Source organism: Streptopelia decaocto (genome assembly GCF_964273445.1).
Source record: "Streptopelia decaocto genome assembly, chromosome: 6".
Lineage (NCBI taxonomy): Eukaryota > Metazoa > Chordata > Aves > Columbiformes > Columbidae > Streptopelia > Streptopelia decaocto.
This window is the reverse complement of record NC_138660.1, coordinates 18,081,039-18,104,561: the sequence shown is the minus strand read 5'-3', so window position 1 is coordinate 18,104,561 and position 23,523 is coordinate 18,081,039. Positions and strand designations below refer to the sequence as shown.

The window sequence follows — 23,523 nt, the reverse complement described above, 5'->3', positions numbered from 1 at the left end:
CATTCATAGACAGTTAAATAATTTATAGTCATATTAAAACTCATTAAATCAGAACCTTCACATCACAGTTTTCCTCTAAATCTTCAGTTTTACCCAACTCTCTCTCCACATTCTATAGTCTTCCTGTTTATGGAAACTAAGCCAGGTTTTATTTCTCAGCCCTATGATTCTAAGTTCCTCACAGACTTGGATAGCTGATGATACTTGTCCTATTGCCCCCTTGGCTAAGACCCTCGCTTCTTGCTAGTGAAGACAGCTCATAAATTTGTGCATACCATTCTGAATGTCAATCTAAGAACAATCACAAAAACTAGTGTCTGGGGGTAGGTGTCAGGAGAACATACAGTTCAAGGAATTTGTGCCAATTTGCAGGTATACTGTAGGTTTAGAAGGCAGCTGTCAAAGTGCAGGAGAGAGATTTCAAAGGTTTTTGAGCCTTATTTATTTATTTATTTATTTGGTCAGAGGTTAGTCAAAAAGGCCAGAAATCTTGCAGTCAAGATATTTCTGCTATTATACAGTGTCATTAGAAACAATACAGCAGAACAGGCACCCTTTGGGAAAGCATTCAGCCTGTACCTGAAACAGGGCAGGGACACTCAGGGACATTCAGGCTTAACTAGAGCTCTGGCTGAGACCCATCTCAAAAGAAAGCACACACTGCCAGCAAGCAGGAGCAAGCAGTAATTTCTAAACAGGATTTCTATACAAGAATCCCCTGTATGGCACCTGCTACTGTTCAAGCTATCTGTGAGGGTCTTTTGAGCCAATGGACTGGCACAGGCAAACATCATCATCCTTCTACATATTTTTCTCCATCCTGTCCTACACCTGTTTGAAAAAAGAAACACCCTTTTGAGCTACACAGGGGAAACCGCCATTCCCTACAGAGCTGGGTGCTTTCCTGCATGCAGGAATGAGGTTCTGCAGAGGGCTGGCAGCAAATATTTGTTCCCAGAGTGAATTACTCACTGATTATTGTTCTTGCTCCAAAGGGTCTGTTCAGGGATGAAGAACAGACTTCCCAACCAACAAAAGCTTATATTTATCAGGGGTCTTCCCTTGCATTACCTGAAAGGTTTCTTTCAAAGCAACCCTCAAATCAGTCTGCACTAGCATTGCTGCCAATCCCTACTGGTTAAGTCCTACAGAATGAAGTATAGCTAAAAAAAAAAAATTTTTTTTAAAAAAGAATTTCCTTATTTAGTGACACATGGGGGTTAGATCAACCAGAGCAACATATTATGAAAAGTAACATCTTGTTTGGAATAGGAAAAAGACAAAAGAAAAAGCAAAAAAAAAGCAAAAAGAAAAAATAAATCTGTTACTAGAATTAGAGGAAAGCAATAGGGGCGGGGGGAGGGAGGGAAGCTAAGAACTCAATCTTAAGGGGAACAAGAGAAAAAAAAGTAGAATCAGACATTTCTGGCTATTTATTTTTCTAAGCAACAACAAACAATCAGGTTCTGCCCTACCTGCTGCCATTAAGACTCTCCATGACCTCCAAAAGTGATGATCTTCAAGGAGGCTCAAGATACAGGATAAATTTACCACCTGCCCAAAAGCCAATGTTTTGTAACCTGAGTCTCTTTAACCCACAACAAGCAAACATGCTCTTAGTAAGCATGTGGTAAAATCTGGCAGCTAAGAAAATAATTTCAGTGAAAAGAAATACTTCACGATATTTTTTTTCATATGTGCCATGGGCAAAGAGCATTTGTGTGATCTGCTACCATAATCCAGCTGTGGTTTTTGTAACCTGTCAGTCTGACCTCTTGCACCAATTCAAAGCACAAAACTAACGGTGTTTTCATTTCATAAACTGTTGAGACTGCTATTCCATTAATGTATGTGTTCTTCACCTTGCCTTCTTAAATGTATCTGACACGCAAATAATACAATGAAATGAACTGAAACTTACCTGTACAACTCCTGTGCAAGAATCCAAGAAAATACATCCCTTTGGCTCCTTTGATATTTTTTCATCTTTATAAAAATTCATAATATATGAGTTATCTGACAACTGTGTCAGCTGGAAGTAACGCTTCTTGAATGACTGAAGTGGGGGGCAAAAAAAGAGAATGACAATTGTTGTACTGCAAATTATTTTCACTGATACTTTATTCGCAGGGTTTAAATAATAGGCAACTCCTCACTGCACTTCAGTCACAGCATTTTGCAGACAGCTGCAACATTACTTTACTATCATTTAAAGCAATGTTATCAAACCTGAGATATAAACAGCTACATAACAATGACAAACAAGTGTGCCTCTATGGGGGATATAAATCCAAACAAAAGAAAGAAAGAATAATGCTGTCCCCTTACCCGAACAGTAATGCTATTGTTCACAGTGCTGTTGAAATTCCCTTTATAAAGCCATCCAGACTTGTAAACTCCTGCTGCTAATCCTCCTCCTCCACCACCACCACCACCTTTTGAAGATGAGTGGGATGTTGTATCCTGTATGAAAGACATGATTAATATTGCATGGACTTGTTTTTTGAATTCAAAGACAAATGAATACTGTAACTTGTGAATATCTGCTTGACAACAAATAATCATCCTTTCATACCTTTTAAAATAAGATATTAGCAATATGCCTGCTGTGCACATGATGACACAAGAGACAAAGCTGCTCCACAAAATTCAGAATTATGTAAAATATGATTTTTTTTTATAGGTGATATATCCATTATCATTCTTTATTTGATATTAAAACAATAAATAACTTTTCCCCAAGTGAAAAAAACCCCACCAGACACCAGAATACATACTTCATCCTTATCCACATCTTCGTGATCGATTTCAAAGGAATGTGATGGCAGTTTCTCTGGTCTGCATTCATTGCTGGGAGAGGAAGAAAATGTCTTTAATTTATTTTGTTTTCTTTTTTTAAAATAATTGTGTACCTGCAGTTTCAGGTAGGCAACCATCCTGAGCCCCCATGGCATCTTCAGTGCACCTATTGCTGGGATCCTATTACTTCCTTTAAAAATAAAAAAATCACTGTAGTTTCAAAGTACACCTGTTTTCTTAAGCTACAGATATATATATATATTTTTTCAACACTATGAAGATGCAACAGTTCTATATAAACGATGAAATACCACTTCTTGTTCTCTTCACTGCTCTTCCACCACAACAGGCAATAAAACTCAAACAATTTCCATAGAGGTATCCCATTTAAAGGCTGTTAAATAAATGAGAATGAACTCTTTAATAGATCTTTCTAACCAAGATGACCATTGGAATATTCAGCTTACAGCTTCTACATTTCTTCAATATTTCAAGATATTTTTACTATTCAATATAATGAGCACAGACCTAGAGTAATTTTTAAAAATACCCAGATGTCTTTTTGATGTAGTGCCATTTAAGATCTTCATATTGTGGACTTAAAAGCAAAATTGAATATGAAAAAGAAAAGCACTTTAGCACTTCGTTATTTTTAAGCACATAAGTAACTGTACTTAGGCCCAGAGTACTTCACATCTTGCAGAATTAAACCTTAAGTAACAGCCAAATACACATGCTAAAAATTCAAAGATATTTTTAAATGGAGAAAAAAATTGATTTTTCTGCAGCCTGAGAAATACCAACAGTATTTTTGAAGTCCTGAAGATTACAAATCTCATCTTGGAAACCTTCAGTTATCATACGAAAACCTACAAAAGTTGTCATGCTAAAAGCCATCATTTATCAGGAAGCAGGACTTTTCCAGAACTTGCTTTTGTCTGCCCAGCCTGAGAATGGGAACAGAGGAACACTACTCGGTATCATACAGGAAAGCAAATCCAAACAGAAGTTGAGAAACCACACACTCCTAAGCTAGCTTCCTCTCTCCACTCAGTGAACACATGTTAAGCATCACATGCCCACAATGTTAAGCATCATTAATTTAAAAAAAAAAAAAAAAAAAGTGGTAATTTTGACCCTTTTCATTTTGTATTCATTCATGCACAAGTCACAGATGGGGAGGATCAGAGTAATGAGCAATGCCTATCTCCTCTTCGCTTTGCCCATTTCAAAGTCTGCATTCTCATGATGTGACCACCCCACCACCACCAAAGTTGGCATTTCGGCAGAGCCAGGAGAACCAAGTGCACACAGAATATGAGTGTGTTTTTCGTGTTTATTTAATGTAAACAACTGATTAATATTTTGAATAAAAGGAACAATTACAATCTATTGACATCTTTGGCATCTGTAAAAGCATTAATATTCAGAATATTTGTGATGGAAGTCCATTGAAGGTTTTCCAGTGCAATGAAGGGCAGCTGCTAAAAAATCTTACACAAACACTCCCTCCCACCCAAAAGAACTCCAAACCAAAAATCTCAAGGCAAATCCCACCTTTTACAGAAAACACCATTCAAGCCTTCACATATTTAGACGGAAAACCTATTGGCTTTTTCATGATTAAGAGCTAAAAGTGCACGGCAGCATTCCTGGGTGATGCGCAGCCAGCTTGACCGATGCTCTCTGGCCACACAAGGACAGGTAACATCACTGCACACATGTGCTGGAGGACCAGTAACACGACAAGTTAGTCAGCTACTGAAAAAAACCTCTAAGTAAAACCCCAAAGCTAATGCTCTTGATGCTGCTGGGGAGGGGAAGGAGGAGTCAAATCTGCTGGGTTAGCGGGGTGTGAGCCCCCACCATACGATACAGCAGCTCTGCCCCGCTCTGCCGTTTCAGAGGTGACCCTGTCCCACCAATCCACAGCCCTTCCACAAGCCTCAGTACATGGTGAGTTTCTTAGGAAAATGGAAATCCTTTTGTCCTCACAGCAGAGCTTCAAAAGAGACAGAAAAGGACAGACCACTACTTCAGGTGTCAGATCTTGCTGACCACCCATGGAACAGCCATCCACTCAGACCTGTGTCATTCTCCACAGAAGTTTTTCCTTCCTCGGAGGGGAATTCTTTGGGCATGCTCCTCATCATTCCAGGGCAGACAGATAAAGCCTGGTAAGGACATGGTCCTGTTTGGCATACCCTCTTTTTCTCTGCCTACTGCCTCTTCCTACCCATATGAAGATGCAGAATTCCAAGGGAGCAGACCTGGAATATCTACCACATGTTCCAGGTTTTCTATAAACTACAGCAAAAATTTTGCTAATGGCTATTTCTGTTTCCAGACACACTGTCACCACAGCACACACTATGCAATCCCCGTTCTTCCTCCACCCTTCCACGTGCTCAAGCAGCAAGAACACACCAGTAAAAAGTACAAAAAAACAGCATAAAAAGAGGTAGTGAGAACTCCCAGAGAGGAATTTAATGTGTAGAGAGACCTGAGAAAAATCTCATAGGAGGAACACACTCAGAGAAAAACTAAAGCAATTGCTAAACATTTTGGTCGTGTTGTTGTGCACGTGTCATTGGGCTCTTCCCTCGTGCCGCAGCATTGCTCCGATGGAATTGCACTATGGACATGCCCTAGGTGGTCGGCATCACATTGCAGCTGCTTCCCAATCAGAAAGGGTCAGTATTCAGAAAGAATAACTTGCATATCTGATAAAAATCTGCTACACCATACAGCCATTACTTGACATGTTGTATGACTGCATGAAACAACACAGCCTGGCATCAACATACACGTATGAAGTCCTTCAGCATTGCAGAAGGCTGCTGAGCCCCAGTTTGTGTGTTTCTAAATGGGAAAGCCCATGAGAAGGTGCAGCACACCCTCAGTGAATGGAAGTACCTTAGTCACAGTCAGGTCTGGTATTGCACATAAAATACTGTTATAATACTCTGTGCAAGGCGGAAAAAAAGGAAGGAAAAAATGTGAGACACCATAACATCCCTGAAGCATGAACTCATTAAAGTAAATCATATTAAAGCACCATATTAAAATAACCTTCACAGAAGAGGATGTATGTAATCAGCTAAAATGTACTTTCATGCAGAGCAATGCAAACACGTCTATCAAATGCATATTTCATAAGAGTGAAGATACTTAGGGTTAAATGGAAGACATTTTTCTTGAGCACTAAATGCATTAATTTTCTAAAACAATTAGTACACTGAGCACTTAAGAAAAGGTATGTTTATAATCTCTGATTAGCAAAGCTGCTCTTAATGGCTTTTTGTACCACCGTATTCACTGTTCATAAAACACCAACATACAAGAGAGAAAGCAGATCTGAGGGAAGGCTTGCAGCACAAAACCCATGGGAACACAGGATCTAGAGGGACCATGAGAATCAGTTTATTGACTCCCACAACAACACACTTAGTTAGTACCAGCTTCGTTCCAACCCAAGCCTGGAGCACCCATTCCTGTGTTATGTGCACATAATGAGCTTTTTCACCCAGTACAATGATTTTAATGCCTCGAATTCCAGGAAAGGAGGTGGCAACATAGCTCATTTGGGCATTCAGTGATTTAACTCACTACTCCCTAAAACGGTCCTCAGGACACAAAATACAAACCTGCCTGAGACAGGAGTATGGGTGGAAACTGAAGGAATGACCACCAAATTCTTAATTTCTTTCCACTCAAGTCAAGGAACTCGTTCCTTCACCTCCTAGCACCTTTACACTGATTTTAATGTCCTGCCTCAGAGCACAGAAGGGCATCCCGCTTCCCCAGACACTGGCACATCTGCAGCTCTGTTCACCAGCGCTGCACCAGCGCCTGCCGGACACATCCAGCCAGTTCTTCTGTACAGTGCAGCTATACAGCGCTACACGAAATCTTACTCCTCTGTTACACAGGGTAACTAAACGGATAATTAATCCCAGTTAAAGGTGAGTGACATTTATGCATTATTAAGAAAAAGGGAAAGCCAGCTTTCCTGTATCAAGTGTGCTTTGGATATGCAAACATGCTTCTAAGGGTTTGAATCAGCACTAATAGAGTTTGTTGATACTAGTGAATTCTGCAGAGTCTTGAACTTTCGCTAAAGGACCTTTTCTTCCCCTTTTTAAAAATGCAAGGCACTATAAATACAGTAAAACAAGCAGAGCATGTAAGACAAAGGAAAGTGCAAATATGGACAAAGGTCAGCAAAATGACACAAACCTAATAGCAAAAAAAAAAAAGAAAAAGAGAACTTATGCTAGATCTTACTGTGGTAAGTGTCGAAAGTCTTCTGAGTACTGTTCATATTTGTAGTTCACAACATGCCACTGGGAACTGTAGTATTTACAAGCCTAAAGAGAAAAAAAACACAAACAACAACAATAGAATTACTATAACTACTTAGACTCAAGAAGGCTTGAGAACTAAGAAAGATCTGAGGGAGTTCTTTGTGCTAGAGAACATATTCTTCTCTTTTATAGTTGGCTGCACAATTCTCAAAGGAAAGTCAGAGTCATATTTCCACATTTCGAAGCACAATTTCCCTTTTAAATCAAATGCACCGAATCACACAAGATGGAGGAGGGGGCCCACAGCAATTTCACATGCTTTACTGATTCTCCTCTTCTTGGTAGGAAGCATCATTAAATTATATCGTTACTGCCTCAAAAGACACTACTCAGTCTAGGCCTGACTTTCTCCATGGACATTAAGTATACATTTTTTTGTCTGCACCCTGTTTCATTACCTAAGCTCTCCATTGTAAATACATTTTCCCTACTCCTTTTATCCCCCCTTTTTGCAGCACAAGACTACTTCTTCTGCCTTTAAGTATCTTTAACCTCTAAACAACATTAAGGAATATATTAATAGGACAATAACTTCTCACCAGTCTGATTTTCCCTTCCACAATGAATTTGCTCAGTCATCATCTTCTTGGAGCTTTTATTTTCTAAAAAACTTCTTGCTGTTTTTACATTAATATTTTGAAATTTTTCTTAATATATCAATTTCCCTTAAATAAGGGAATCAGACCTGAACAAAGACTATACTGAAGGGCTTTGCTATGCTATCAAATAGATCAGAATAACTGTGTGATTTACTCAATGCAGAACTTGTATTGATTCAGTTAAACACAACATGACATTTTTAAAGGCAACAGGATGCATGAAATACATACAGTTTTTGATAAGGTACACATCTACAACACGAAAAATGACGCAATGTCAGAATTTCTAGTGCTTCCTGCTATGGAGTGTAAAATGCAAACTGATACTTGTACAGTATGCTGAAGAATTTACTCAGGATTGTACATTATTTTCTCCACACACTCCACCTGAACTTTTGCACCAATCCATGTGTGATGGACAGGAGGAAAGAGGGATCAGGCCTAAAACCTAACAGAAGAAGCTGCTGCCCAAGACCAAAGGGAAAAGGAAGCATGCCAGGGAGGAAGATGGTTGAGATCTACAATAGAGAAAGGAGCAGTAGAATTGAAAAAAAATTGAGTTGGGAACAGAAACGACAGTCCCACAGAAAGGCACAGGGAGGATAAGACTCCAGGAGACAAAGAAAACAGAATAAAGGATAGATCAAAAATATTTAAATACCAAAAGCTACACAGAGAAAGTGGAAGAAAAGGCAACAAAGGGATGTGGACAAGTTAGTGCTTCTCTGATCAGAAGTGTTTCCTCTCTTCCCTGGCAGCCTGCACAGTGGGGTCTGCTGCAGAGGGACAGGAACCGTATCATCAGGCTGCTGGAGGAAAACCAGAGATGGGATGAGAACTTAGAGGTGCTGCTTTCTAAATTACTCAACACTGACTTGGCAAATCTCCTTTTAAATCTTGTATTAGACATGCAGAGTATGTAGCCACAAATCATTTTAGGAAATCACCTTGGGTGCAGTCAGTGTCTTTTGCGACAGTTTCATTTGTTCTAGAGTATGGAAAAGGTGGCAAGGAAGTGGATGCTTATCTACAGGCAGCTCTCTCCTGCCCTGACATGGAACAGCGGTTCAGCACGGCCAAAGGCACTGTGCAGCTAACCCATTCCAAGTGGATCTACCATCTACTTCCTGGTCTGACATAAACCCACATTGTCTTACAGGATGCCGAATAAAGTGTGACCATTAGGCAATATAAAATAATCACATATTCTCTGATAATGAGTATAATACTATAGCATTATAACTGACTAACTCTGCACCTTGCAGGGTCAGGTCCAAAGCCTACCCTGATAACCATGCTCCTGCACCACTCCAACATTGTCTGCGCTTTGCCTTTGAATATAGAAAACAAACAAAAACCCCCAATCAAACAAAAACCAACCAAAAAGCAACCACAAACAAAACAAAGCCAAAACAAATATGCACCCAAAAAAATCCCAAAACAACCAACCCAAAACAACAACAAAAAAAAACAAACCCACAAACCAAAACCAAACACACAGAGCTAAATTCCAACCTTTCTGTTTTGTGAATCTCCGTAAAACAACTTGGTCACTCTTCAATTTTTGTGATCTAAGCCTTAGGTGAAACTATTTGACAGTCACCCGTGTTATGAGAATACTCTCATAAGAGCAACGTATACTCTTTTCTACAGGAGCCAATGAACGGCTCCTTCACTGAGTGTTTTGAGGAGCACAGACCCTCCAGTTCAGGCTTCACTCACTTTCTGCTGGGCAAATGTAAACCAACTGAACCTTCTACAGAAAGGAACACTTTTTCCCAGTGGTACTCTCATTACTAAGTATTCTACGTAACAGATGCAATTAAAACCCACAGAGAATTCTCAACACAGGCTTTTATTGCAAACATTATAGGCTGATGTGTTCAAAAAAACTGTTGTGAATAACATAGAGAAGGCCACAGTATTTTAGTTTATAAATAAAGGTTTATTGTGCTCCTCCAAGAAAAAGCTAATCAAAATAAAAACCAAAGGGGACAAGTAGCGCATTCAAGTACCATTCTGTAAATTCACAAAAGGCAAGCCAATTCAGTGCAACAGCTACTGCTGTTCTTGAGCTGGCTTGTTGTGGCTTATCCACTGTAAAAGAGACCTAGTTTTCAAAAAAAAAAAAAAGTTACAGCATTTTCTCTTCAGAATATCCCAACTAAAAATCTAATATTTCTTTTGACTGTACTGACTTTTAATGATTTTACTTCTATTTTTTAAAAATTTGGAAATTATTATTGGAAGTTGAATTTTACCAATGAGGAAAAATACCTGTGAACCTGATTTAAGGAGCAAGAAAGACCTTTCTAGCAGCAGAGGCCAGAGCTGGATCCTGCTGTTCCTGGACAAGAGTGGAGGCACCAGTGCAGGGGCTGTTGAGCTCAAGTAGACTGTGGGGGAGGAAAAATATAGACAGAGAAATGGAAGCTTTGGGACGTGGGAGGGCTGGCACACATTTGCATGAACTTTCCTACTGCATTGTTGACCAGGCAGGCTGCACAGCCCATTCCCAAAGGCCTTATCAAATTCAGGTCATTTCTCTTCTATTTGGTGTTGCCTAGCTGGCCTATATTTTTCCTTAGAGATACAGAGAATCCTGCAAGCTTTTTCCACCTGTAACGTCTTAGCTCTGGTTCTGGTGATGACAGCGTGATGGCTACACAGTGAAAGAGACACTTAAAGATTTACCCTGCAATGCAAATGAACCTTTTGGAAAGAAAAAAAAAAGATAGATAAATAAAAATGGGAAGTGAGAGAAACACAAGTGAAGCAAACACCTGGAAACATTTGAAAGCAACTACCCTGCTTATACTCTCTCTAAGAGAGCGCTAGGTATGTGGTCATCAGAAATACAGATGTACATATGGTACAAGTAATTAGTGGACCACCTGGGCTTCTTGCAGAGAAACTGCACGCACAGAGCAATCCTGCTGCCTCACTCACTGTTGAAGAGTGCTTATTTCCAAGGTGGAATGCAGGAGGTATTGAACAGGGAAGGGCAAACCCATGCAAGAACTTGGAAACAGAAAGCAAAGACCTTAGTGAGCTGGATGCAGCCACAGTGCTCGAGGGGAAGCTGCAGCGATTGCTCTGTGCACTGCTCTGTGCGCTGCCCCGTGACCAGGAACACATGTGGCACTGCTCTTAGAGCCATCCTGTGACTTCTGCTGCTACAGCCAAAGGCAGCACATGGGGATTTGGGAAGGTGGAAGGCACTGTCATCACCCAGCTGTGAAATTCAGGCCGTCTGCAAACGTAATTCCCAAAAACATAGCCAAGTAGCACCTATCATTTTTGGAGGGATCATCTGGCTTAAACTCATTTAGAAAAGGACAGTTGAAAGCCAATATTTATTTATTTTCTAGATTTTTTTTTTTAATATATACCTAAAATTTCGTTCACATACATACACACAAATAATACGCATATGTGTGTATACGCATGCATGCTTTCTGAAAACACTAATTAGATGCAAACCAATAATGGATTAAATATGTTGCAACTGGATGGTTAAGTTCCCCAAACTAAATATAACTTTGAATTGCAAAATGCACTATCCCCTATATTTCCAAATGAAATGTGGGAAAAATCCCGAGGACTGCCATTTGATTTGCATATTCAGGAACACAGTGATGGGAATGGTGATATTAGGAATGTTTTCACTCTTTGAAAGGAAGAACTTTATTTCTATGTTTCTATTTGCCAAGATTATAGACTACGAGGACAACGTTGATGGCATAAATACATGCAGCAGACTCTGTGAGGAGTAAGATAATTTGGAATTTGGGAGGCAACAGCATAGTACAGTACAGAATTCAATGAATTCAGGACTACTTAGAAAAAAATAAACACTAAAGACAATTTTATTCTGGCTTCAAAAGTTTCTGGAAAGTTCTCTTTTCTTGGAACCTAATTTAGTTACTCAAGCTCATCCTGCCTAAGAAGTTAAGGTAGAAAAATCCACAAGGAAAATAACCTAAGACTGCTACGGGTATAGGAATTATCTATTCACAAAGTATTGCCTTTAGAATACACCTAATAATTAAGTATACATTAATAAAGGGACTCAGATATTAATCAATCATAAAATGTAAAAATATTTATTCTCTTTACATCCTACCAAAAATATTTAGTTATCAAAGGACTAGTTATTTATTCATCACCTTAATTCATTTTTCATTTTACAGTTTCAGCAAAAAGGAGAAGATTAGACATCTTATTTAAAGTGAACTCTTTTGCCTCAGTCATTACTATAACATCTGAACATCACCAACAGTCAAAGTTTTTGGTTACTGAGAAATCTAAAACCAGTATTAAGACAACTGAATTAGACAACTAGAGGCACAAACCTTCCACTACCAGTGGACAGCATCAGGCATCAGATGCTGTCCATAGTGAAAGTTTTCCTCAGCAACAGCAGTCTCATCTTTCTTCATCTGACTTGTCAGCTCTTTTGCATCCATAAACTGATATTGCACAGGCAATCAAGTCATTCTGGCGTGCCTGTGAGTATTCTTTACGATCACTTGAGCAAAGGGAATCCGATCAAATCCCCAAGCTGTCATATGGATGGATTTTGGTAAGGGCTGGGAAAAAACAAAAATGAACAACTGATCCTTGAAGGACTCTAGCAACAGCAGAGCTAGAGCTAGAGGTGGAAGTATAGCCTTCCTACTGCCACTAGTAGGAAACAAATGTGCAGGAAGAAACAGCCAGCCTTTTAAGGCATGATTACAGACTTCTGACAACCCTTTTAAATGACCTAGCCATACCTTATAGACAAGACCATGGGAACACCATGAAATATCCAGAAGGATGAGATAGGAGATCATGGATCTGATGTCCTCACACTGCACAACATGAAGAAAATTATTTTCACTTTCAACAGCAGGCTTTTCATTTGCAGTTAACTGAGTTGCTCCATATCTTTGTGTGGCAACTTGTTAAACCAACTGAGATAGTGTAATATACACTAATGGCCAGAGATAGCCATACCACTTATGGGGAACACCCAAATGGCTTCAGCAAGATGAAGCTGTACATTGCCCTGGTACAGTTTCCCCAACAGTCCTATCAGGAATCAGACATTTGATCCTGGGTTGTAGCAAGCCCAGTTGGCCAACAGATAATCAAGTACATACAAGATGGTTGCCTTCACTACTCGTGATATGGTAGATGTGAAGAAAGAGAAGACTCCTTCACTAAGTAAAGCATTGGCTTTTTCACAGCTCCAAAAAAGTAGTGAAGGTCAGAAACTCCACTCATGCACATCTATCCAGAAGTGCCGAACACAAACTTGGAACACAACAGACTGCTGCTGGGTCAGTACAGATTTGTGCAATTGCTGCAGTGGACTACATCACAGATCTGCACAGCTCAGTTTTACTTAATTTTGGACTAGAGACCATCCTCTTCCTAGAGCTCGATTCATTTTATATATAGCTTTTGGCTTTGTGGCAAAGTGGAACATATGCATTACTACTTTAAAAGAGGGCCTTACCCTGCTACTATTCCATGCACAGGCTTAGTTCTGTAGTACTGTTTTTTTCCACTGCTTTGCTTCTCTCCCCCCAACTTGGCTCACTCGCACTGCAGAGAGAGCTAATAGATGTGCTCAATATGTATTTTACCAGGTTGTCATTAGCATCCCCCCTTGGAGTACTCAGCTGTAATGATTCCCAGACACTGTGTACTATGTTCCATTTTTAGACCCACGACTTTCTCTGTAAAGCCATGAGCACAGTGCTGGCCTTGCAACTTGTGGAACTTTAAAATAAAGAGCAGACCCCAAAGTGCTGAAGGGGCAGTGAGGCTTCTGGGAAGGTAGATAATTCTGCAAGCTATGTTATCTTTTAACCCTTCCGTCAGGTTAAGAAAGATGGCAAAGTTCAGGCAACTTGAGCTAGTAGTAAATTGTTATTGCTCTTTCTAGACCTGCTGGAGAGAAACAGGGCCAGGCTGTAAAATGTGATGTTGCATACAATTCAACAGCTACATTTCTGCCTAATCTTGTTTTTTTTTTTTTTTTCTAATCCCTGTGTTTGTTTGCAACTGACTTTTCCTCCACAAATTATCTTGCAGTTACAATGGATATGAAATAGCCTATACTCTTTCAAACCAGAAAGCCAGCTATGAAAAATCCCAATCGGGGGGGGGGGGGAGAAAGGGGGCAGAGAACACACACATTATGGGCTAATTATAACTGCTTGGAACTAAATCCCTTATAGAAGTTGGCTGAAAATTTGGTTTCATATATCTGTTTTGTCAATGCAAATGATGAGCTATACTTTACATCTCCAGTGAAAGATAAGGAAGGTTCAGAGAGCCATCTAAAGTGCAGCCACAGCACCTCCAATGCCCTTGAGAAGTGATAAAACCAGTGACAAGCTGAAATATCCCTGAGGTAGCAGAAAGAGCAATCTTCTCCCACAAACTGAGATCAGCTATGGAAACAATACAACTATAGGTTTGTTTTTTTTTTTAAACGTGGGGCAATTAATCACTCCTGGTGAGGCTCTAACTTCCATGGAAGAACTTTGCTTGACTTTATACTGTGAAGGTAGAACAGACTCTAAGTACTGACAATAAATATAAACCCCTACACATCCTTCACAGTGCAACTACTCCTCAGATAGCTATAATATACACCTCCAAATAATACATATCTCGTAACAACTCCAACAGTCTAATCCAGTGTCAAATAGTTATCTTTTTGGGAAACACATCTATATTATCAAAGTGCAAAGTGCATTCAGATCATAAATGATAAGCACTTATAGAAAAACACCAATATCAATAGTAGTGGATTAGTAGTGACAGGGAATGCAGCTGGAAAACAGTAGAATGAGAGGCTGATTCAGTGCATTTGCAATTTTTCTAGATACAAACATCTCAAAATAGGCACCTTCAGTGATGCTGTTAACCCTCCCCCTCCTTCTGACCTTCAAAATTCAAACCTGATCCAAATCACCTACACAATATTAAAAGAAGAAAGATGTTCATTAATAAACATAGCAAGTCTCCCCCAAACCCTTGGTTTTATTTAAAATTAAAGGATACACACTAGATAATTACCTCTTTCACAAATAAATTTTCTGCTTTTTCTTCTGCATCTTCAGGTACAGAAGGATACAGCGTCCTGATTTCCAGTGAAATTGTGTCTGTCTGACAATAAACAAAAAAAAAGAGCAAATTATTGAGAGTGACAGAACAGCAGTTTCACCTCATGAAGGGGTTAAGAACCTTATTATTATGGTTTGCATTTTAGAATTTGTCATGCAGCCAATACATACGCACAACCCTGCTCCTGCCCACACACGCTATTCAATACTATCAGCTAAAGCATTAATTACAAACAAGAGCAGTGTCCAAATAGATTTCTGGGAAAAAAAAAACAAAACCTGGTTCCAAGCAAGCTTGCTCCAGTCTCTGAGGTTTCTGATTAAAAAAAAAAAAAGAAAAAAGTCAAGTCTTCCTTACATCCTCTCCCAGAAATATATGCCAAATCCAACAGTGTTACTTGCTTCCTCCACTTCCCTTCTGCACCTCATGCCTATTCAGCAAGGTGGAAAGAGAACTAAAAGCTTTGACTCTTTTGGAAGGAGAGGAGCAGAGTCCTCCCAATGAGTTGCCAAAGGGCTCCCACAGGACAGCTTGTTGGTTGGAAAGCAAGTGGAACCAGGCAGTGGGGCATGTATTAATAGACCCATGGGGTGCAGGCAGCAGAGCAGGACTGATAAGGGACTCCTGATGGCTCCTGCAACCTCATTCCAGATGCTGCAAAAATTAAGCCATTTTTTGAAAGCAGCTCCAATCTGAGCTGGCTTGTCAGGCCCCACAGCAGGAAACCACACAGAGAAGCGGATCTCCAGAAGGTCTCCACAAGGAGCCAAGCCTCCGTTAGTTCCCACCAGGCCAACGAGAGGCCAGGGCCACCAGCAGTGCTCCTCTGCATGACTCAGGGCCTTCATGCTGAGCTCAGGCACAGCATCCACTTTGCAAAAGTCACACAGGAGGAAGCTTGAGGTGCTCTGAATTACTTCACAGATCTGGCCTGCTCGCTTTCTCTGCCAGAAGAGAAGAAAAACCAAACCCCAGCAGACCAGCCTATGCTCTCAGTCACAAGGGAGTAACTCCACCACTCAAGACAACGAAGGACTGAAATCAAGACAAATCTGATCTACCAAGCTCATTCTCTCTTTTATTACAGAAAGGCACATGATTTCCAGAGCGAAGCCTATGGCATACAACTGGTTTAGTATGAAGAACCACTGCTTACTAATACCATGAAGCACCCTGCAGTATCTACTGTGTTCCTGGAGGCTTTCCTCCCAATCCCCAGTTTCAGAATTAAAAGTGACGGTTTTGCTCTACAAGTTGAAGCACCCAGACTCTACATGGCAATTGGCTGGAGGTTGTTAGCTGCATTTTTCTTTACAGCTTGCACAGACCACATTGTTCCCCTCCCCCCATCATTTTCCAAATGAGTAATTTTGAAAAAAAGGCACATATGCAAACGTCATGGGATTCTGCAAACTTTTTCTGTTTCATTGGTATATCTCAGTATACAACATGATTAAAACACTTGGGCTCCCACAAATAATGATGGGACCTCATAGATTCCACAAAGTGAAAAAGCTTGTTGTCCCAACAAACTAAGTGCAGTTTCCTAAACGTGGGCACCAGCAGCCAAAAAGGTCACACACCATCCTTCCATGGTGTCACCACAACTGAAGATCAGCTGCTGGTTCCAGAATAATGCAGAGCAGGAGGCCACAAGAGAAGAGATGTGTGATGCTCTCTGTACCTTGCACTGACCCTGTTGGGATGGTGACTAAGCTATGGAGAAGACGAACAACCTGTTGTGCTTGCCCATAAGAAAGCTTCTGCCCCAGGTATTACGTAGAAGAATTTACAGTATTTTCTTTTGTTATTTTTTTTGTTTGTTTTTTGTGTTTTTTTTTTTTTGTTTTTGTTTTTCGGTTAAGACATAGAGTTAATCATTTTTTTTACCTGATACAACACTTCCTGTAAACTGATATCAATGCAGTGACCAGGACAGCTAACATTTTCCGTAAACGGGTCATTGTGCCTCCCTGCCCTTATACAGCTTGTTCAAAATCCTGTAGCTGAACAAGACATGTAACTCAAGCCCACTGTTGTCACTGGCGGTATGCTCCCCACTGAACTTCTCAACAAGGCTGCACTTGAAAGAAACATAGCTGTGCAAAACAGAGAAATCAGGTAACACTGGGCTTGTCGTGTTTGCAGGCTCCTCCAAACAATATTACAGGTTTATTTTCATAGAATTGGGGCATGGAAAATCTGTATTTTTATATTTAAACTAGTTTTAAAAACTACAAAGCACTTCCCTTCTGAGAATTAGGTATCTTCAACCACTTAGCTGCAAAAGCCTTGCCACAAAAACACTTCCTGTTCAGAGCTGATTACTTCCAAAGTTAAATGCTCTTAAAGGCTGATCAAGCATAGCATGTAGTTACCAAAACCTTTTTACATCAGAAAACAACTAGATTTCAGCAACAGACTAAGTGCTTCTGAAGGGTCATCAAAAAATATGGGATTTTATTTACAGAACTCAGCATTTATAATGGTGTTTTGAATGCAGCCTAATTTTCTAATGTTTAGGAAATCATAGGAATTGTCTATTCAGATCGGAGGCCAACTATCTTCCTATTTGTACATACAAACTGTGATAATCAAATAATGCAGGTATCAGCCTAGAACATTAAACTCCATAATTCTTCTGAATGATTTTTTTAATCTACTTTATATATTATATCCAACAATGATTTCTGGCATTCAGCCAGGCTGTCTGATTTGCATAAACTGTTGGCCCCAGGTGTTTGATTAGTTATAAGGTGCAATTTAATTAAGCACCATCTCTTCCTACATCCGCTTTCTACAGTGAAAGTATTAAGTTAATATCGCTTCTTAGCAACGATTGATTAGGAATAATGTTTTCAGACGCTGTCTACTTCCCACTGAGACGGTGAGTTTAGTATTTGAAAATGGAGTTCAAACTCCATTAGCCATTTCAAACATTTTCACTCTGCATCTATTCTAATAGCTTTTAGTCTGAAAGCATGTTACCAGTGGTTAAATCTTCAGACAGATGCATCAAAAATGATTATATTTACTTCCTGAAAAGGCAGCCCTTCTAAGAGACCTAACCGCACACGGGCAGAAACGCTCCTGTATGTTAATTCTTAGTTCAATCTCTCTAAAGAAGAGCTGCTCAGCACCGTTTTCATCCAAGTAAACAGATTTACCCAACATTACCCAAAACTGTATTGAATTGGTCTATCAAATTAAAAAGTAGGAAAAGATGCAACTTTGTTGTACAAATACCACCATGCAAACGCTGTTGCTATATGGTGCTCTCAACAGGCTGCTGTCCCAGCACAGACCTCACCGAGAAGGGATGTGTGTGGGGCAAAATGAAAGGAAAATAAGCACAGAGAACATTTAAAGGACAGATTTTGCCCCATCACTTGCTGAATCATGTTCAGTGTGAGACGCTATACTTTGCCCACACAGTGTTAGCTTTGCTGACTGCATTAGCTCTATTTAAATACAGTGCCTCCCTCTATGTCTAGATACCTCTCACTTTCCTTTTCCTCCCGGTTGCTGTGAACTTGCATGCCAAGGATACCCATATTCCATTGAAAATAACAGACTCAATTTCTGTTCCTCTAAGAATGAGCAGATACCACCTATCACATGGGAAAGTCATGTGCTATTGAAAATAAACCATGATCTCACCACTGCAACACTTTTGATTTTAGAAATAATTCAATTTTACCGGGTTATTTCCAAGGAGGCTTAAAGTCCTGTGCTTAGAGCTGCCCCTATGGCACACATGCTGCATTTCAAGTGAAGAGGCACTCTTGTTGCCTGCTCTTGCCCTTAAAGATGCATTTGGTTCTGTTATGAACTTCTGTATTCCAACAACTTTTGTCCCTGCACAATATCTAGATAGCAGAGGTTTCACAATCTGAAAAACAAGGAGATTTTAGCTCTTCCTTGTTCAGAGCTTTAAAAAAAAAAAAAAGCCTGGAACAGTCAGTGCAGTGATGGGGAGTACGAGCACTGCGTGACCCAGCCCTTCTTCTAAGGCCTCTATGATACTTGGAGGCTACCTGGGTAGGCTTTCAAAAGCCCAGAAGAGCCAGAAGTACATGCCAGACTGAACTTCAATAGATTTGCATCACACAGATAAGCTTTGCCATTTAACACTTCTTGTAAATTAATTCAATGAATTATTATTTCTCTTGCAGGTTCAAATCAGACATTCAGCCATATTTACACAAATAGTTTAAGAAAGTCTAAGTTCCACTTTTCAAACAGAGACTTAAAAAATAGTATGTAAGGAGAGAAGGAGGAACAATTTTTCATGACCCAGGGAGTTTAACATGCTTTTATACGATATCGAGTTGAAATACCTATTAAAAACTTTCAGCTACCTTTTTATGACAATTAACTTATCTTTATCAACATACTGGCAACACAGATTTAGTTACTAAACCTCCACACAAGCACAGGCAGTAGAAAAGGGTTGCTGAGCCTGTTGCCACTAAGGGAGGGCCCCAATCACTCTACTCAAGAGTTGAGATGCTGGAGAGATTTGAGAAGAGACTGCTGGGGGTTCAGTGAAGGAAGCCCATTAACTCCACTTTACTACCACCAAGAAGTACAGCTCAAGCTCAGACTCGAGTGACAGGGAGCTCCTGTGAAACTCTACAGATCCTTCCTCCACATAGTTGCTGTATTGCAGCAGAAATTTCCACTGGCCACTATTTCATAGCACAGCAACAGAAGGGTCATTTGTTCAGGGGTTCCAGGAGCAGGTGAAAAATTAAGCCAACCTGACAAGCTTTCTCTCAAAGGGAATTGAACTTTGGGCAGGCAGGAGGAGAGTTAGCAGGCAAGGAATGCATTGTTAGGAAAACAAGAACTGGGACTGGTGTGAATCAATGATATTTCTTGAACAAAAGGATTATTAAGCATAGTTACAAAAAAGTGAAGCATCTTTTCCCCAGATGGAGTAAAACCAGAGAATGCATACTTGTAATGTGTAAGTCTTGTATTCTTCTGTTGAAATGCAGAGAAATGGAGGAACACAGGTTCAGATGGATACGAAGAATTCTTTGCTGTTCCACAGACTTCTCATAAGACATTGGAAATGACCAACAAAAGTCTTGTGAGAATAACTGCATTCTCTCTGAATTGCATTCAAAGAGAGAAAGCAATTCTGAGACAAAACTAAAGACCTGACAGTACAGCAGCTATGGTGATAATTGACCCATACATGATGCATGTGCTGAATATTATGTAGCCAGAAATGGGAAATAAATCTTAACAGAAGAATTTTCTCTTATGCTCACTACCTCAGCTAATTCTTTTGGTGGAGTTTCACTCTGAAGAGACTTTTGCACATAGCATGTGCTAACACATAGGCCCAAACTGGGGCTACATCAACACTGAGTCACAAAGTCTGAAGCAATTGTAATCATTAGGAGTTAAACAGTAACATCTACCATTTCCTGGGGCATTATCACATTAAATAACACTCAGAGCCAGCCTGAGCCCCTCCTAATTCAGTCAGATGTGGTTCTCTTCCTACTCAAATGGCTGACCCAGACTTTTGTGCACAGGTGATATTTCAGCAGGAAGGAGAAGGGCTATAAATAGACTCTCTGCAGCTGAGAAACCTGTCTGCTATGAAAGCTCTGCAGTCCTGTCTGGTGACATAGGCTCTTGTTTCTGCAGATTACTTCAACAGAAGACAACAGAAACAGATTTATTGCAAGGATATGGACTACCTAAGAGCACCTACCTCTGCTCTTCTGTAAGTACAGGCCACCTCTACTATACAAGTACCTCTCTCATCTGTCTTAATCTTTTTTCTTCTTCTTTTTTTATTTAAATAGATTATGCACAATAGTTGCAAAGCATAAAACAGAGGAAACAAAATAGCAGTAGCTACTAAAAGCCAGGCAGCAACTACTCAAGCTGAAATGAAAATAAGGATATGAAAATATGGTTTGACAGGCAGAGGTATTGAGGAGTAGGACATGATTCTTCTTTTGCTGAGAGGGTTTGCTCCACTGACTTGAGCTCAGTTACCCTAAATCAAAGGGCTCAAGGGCCTTGTGACAGCACCCAGTATGTCTAGCCAGCTTTATAATGCTAAATTTCAATTTCATAAATTCACAAACGTGCAAAATGGATAAAGGAATTAACGATGATGAGAAAATCTATTCTGTTTAGTTTCCTCTCAATCCCATGAGCACATTAACTCGGTTAATGCCACCAAGGAAATAGAGCCATTTAGTAAAACAAAGCACTCGATTAGATTAAGCCAGCCCCACAGGACAGCAGCAGTGCCATGAGCTGATGGCAAGGGCCCTCACACAGCAGTTACAATTGCTCACAAATTGAAATGTATTTCCATTAAAGAATGCCTCTTCATCAAAATCTAAATCTTTTACAGACATGGGTTGATTTTGAAGCAGCCTCTATAAGATGCAGGCAATCCGCCCATGCACTCGCACACCTCCCCAGCCCCCCAGCAGCCCCATCTCTGCCGTGGTGAGGGCTGCCCTGGACATACAAGTTTCCAGTTTCTTTGCAGCTGCTCAGGACAAGCGATGTGGAAGCCAGGATGAGGTAAGGCAGCTCCACAGCTCCTGCCATGGGAGCCTGCCTCAGCACTGGGGACTCGCACCCCAGCACTCAGATGCCAGAACTCAGACCCCGCCGGAGAAGAATTTAAGATAATCCCAAAACCGAACAGAAGTCAAGTCCATTCGAATTTCTCTTTCTCATGCAATCTAATGTCAGCAGCAGCACAGCTTGGAAATATGTCACATTCACTATCTCAGAAGTCCAACTTTGAGCAGAAGGCCAGGAATCATGGGCTGTCTAATGCTAGCGGCCAAACACGTTAAACAGAATAGGATCAGAAAAACTGGATATAAGTTACAAAAGTGTGATTAAATTAGATTATAATCATAGATTATAATCATTTAATTCTGAACTGTAAATTCACTCACATACAAACATCAGAGGAAAAGAAAAAAAAAAGTAGAGTGAATTTGGTGAGAGAGAAGGCATTATTCATGAATTAAGAGAGTCCTTGAGCAACTTCTGGCTCTTTCTCTAACAATGAAGATAAAATAAATAAATGAACAGACAAACCTAAGAGAAAGAATAACATACATTTGCCTTGTACTTACTGAAAAGTCATCATCGGGGAATAATATCAGATCCTTAAATTGGTTATCCCCAATATTTTTTTCAATCTCTGTGATGACAGCTTCATAATCCAAAGGCTCTAAGAGTTTGGGTTTTTCCTGCTGTGGAATAAAAAATAAAAGATCAGGTAACCTCTCTATACTCAAATTTGCCTCCCCTCCCCTTCATAAACTGAGTTCTACTGCATTTTTATTTTTGTACACCAAAGAATGAATAACTTTTTCCCTCCCTCCCCCATTCTTCCCAGCTTGCTGCAGCTGAGCTCGTGGGAGAGCAGTGGAAAGGAGAAAGTTGGGCCAGTTGTAACAGTCACTCTCCATCTGATAAACTCCAGAGCAAGCTGTCAGCTCATTACAGTAACCCAAACCACCATATTAACTCACCTGTCATTCTCAGGAACACTCACTCTCTTTCTCCATAAAGAGATGCAGGCAAACAGAAGAACAGACACAATTTGAACTGAACATGGATATAACTTTGAGCTAATATGTTTTAGAATAAGTAACCTACCAATTCCTTCACTGTCTTACACAGTCCTACCTCTAGAACTGCTGGTAGCTTCTGAGTGCCACCGCATCATCTTACTTGGTAATAATCCAAGGTTATTCTCCTGGAATAAACTATGTGGTATGCATATCTTGTCAGAAAGGGGATTAGTATCATTGTAATAGTACTATTATTGACCGAAACAGCGGTAAAGAAAGAAAACACCATAGGAATAGCCAAACAAAAGTAAAGTCACACTGTCTCAAAATACAACCCAAAAATAGAAAAAGACGTGCCCATCTGACACATTCCACAAATGAAAAGCCATGTATTAGAGTGACAACATTTGCTTAATTCAAAGACTTAAACATCAGAAAGTGTAAATGAGAAAGGGCAAGAGAACTACTAAAAGGGAAGGAAAAGCAGGTGGTGAGAGAGAAAAAGGATACTAGTGGAAAGCAAATGCAGAAACACTTCTGCAGAATACTTTTTCAGTCTGACGGACTGAAAACTGTAGACGTTGAGTTGTATTTTACGCACTGTTTTTGCACTGTACTACCCAGAACGATATAAAGTTTCCCTCTCTCCCTCCTTCCTAAATCACAACTTATAGAAAGTTCCTGTGGTTTTTGCCTTTTTGTTTTCTCACAGTAATTACAGTCAACTCAAGATTTCTCCCCAGCCCTTGTGAACACTGTTTCCCTCCTATATTAAGTTCAAGACTCCCTTTGGCATCAAATGCATCTGTGAAAAATTTAATTAAGTATCAGTAACACAACTACACAAAATAGATTAAAACACTGAGATACGCATGCTCCTAGAAAGTTATTCAATTGCTGAACAGCTTATGATAGAATCACAGAACAGCCCAGGACCTCCGCAGGTCATCTGCTCCAACCCCCTGCTCGAAGCAAGGCAAGTTGGATCAGGCTGCTTGGGAACTTGTCCAGATGAGTCTTGAAAACCTTCAAGGATGGAGATGCAATTTG

General features: G+C 40.0%; 1 protein-coding gene across 8 annotated transcripts in view; it reads right to left on the bottom strand.

Moving 5' to 3' along the window:
- The window catches only part of DOCK10 (dedicator of cytokinesis 10), a 154,125-nt gene that overhangs the window by 72,122 nt on the left and 58,480 nt on the right, over positions 1-23,523 (bottom strand). For 7 of the 8 annotated variants that reach the window (XM_082057115.1, XM_082057108.1, XM_082057112.1 and 4 more), the window contains exons 2-7: positions 22,030-22,149; positions 14,846-14,935; positions 7,087-7,169; positions 2,778-2,850; positions 2,329-2,463; positions 1,922-2,056 (exon numbers count right to left, since the gene is read on the bottom strand). In XM_082057115.1, coding sequence (XP_081913241.1) covers positions 1,922-2,056; positions 2,329-2,463; positions 2,778-2,850; positions 7,087-7,169; positions 14,846-14,935; positions 22,030-22,149 — 636 coding nt within the window. The remainder of the gene's footprint in view (positions 1-1,921; positions 2,057-2,328; positions 2,464-2,777; positions 2,851-7,086; positions 7,170-14,845; positions 14,936-22,029; positions 22,150-23,523) is intronic. The other variant, XM_082057109.1, reaches the window with a different exon arrangement.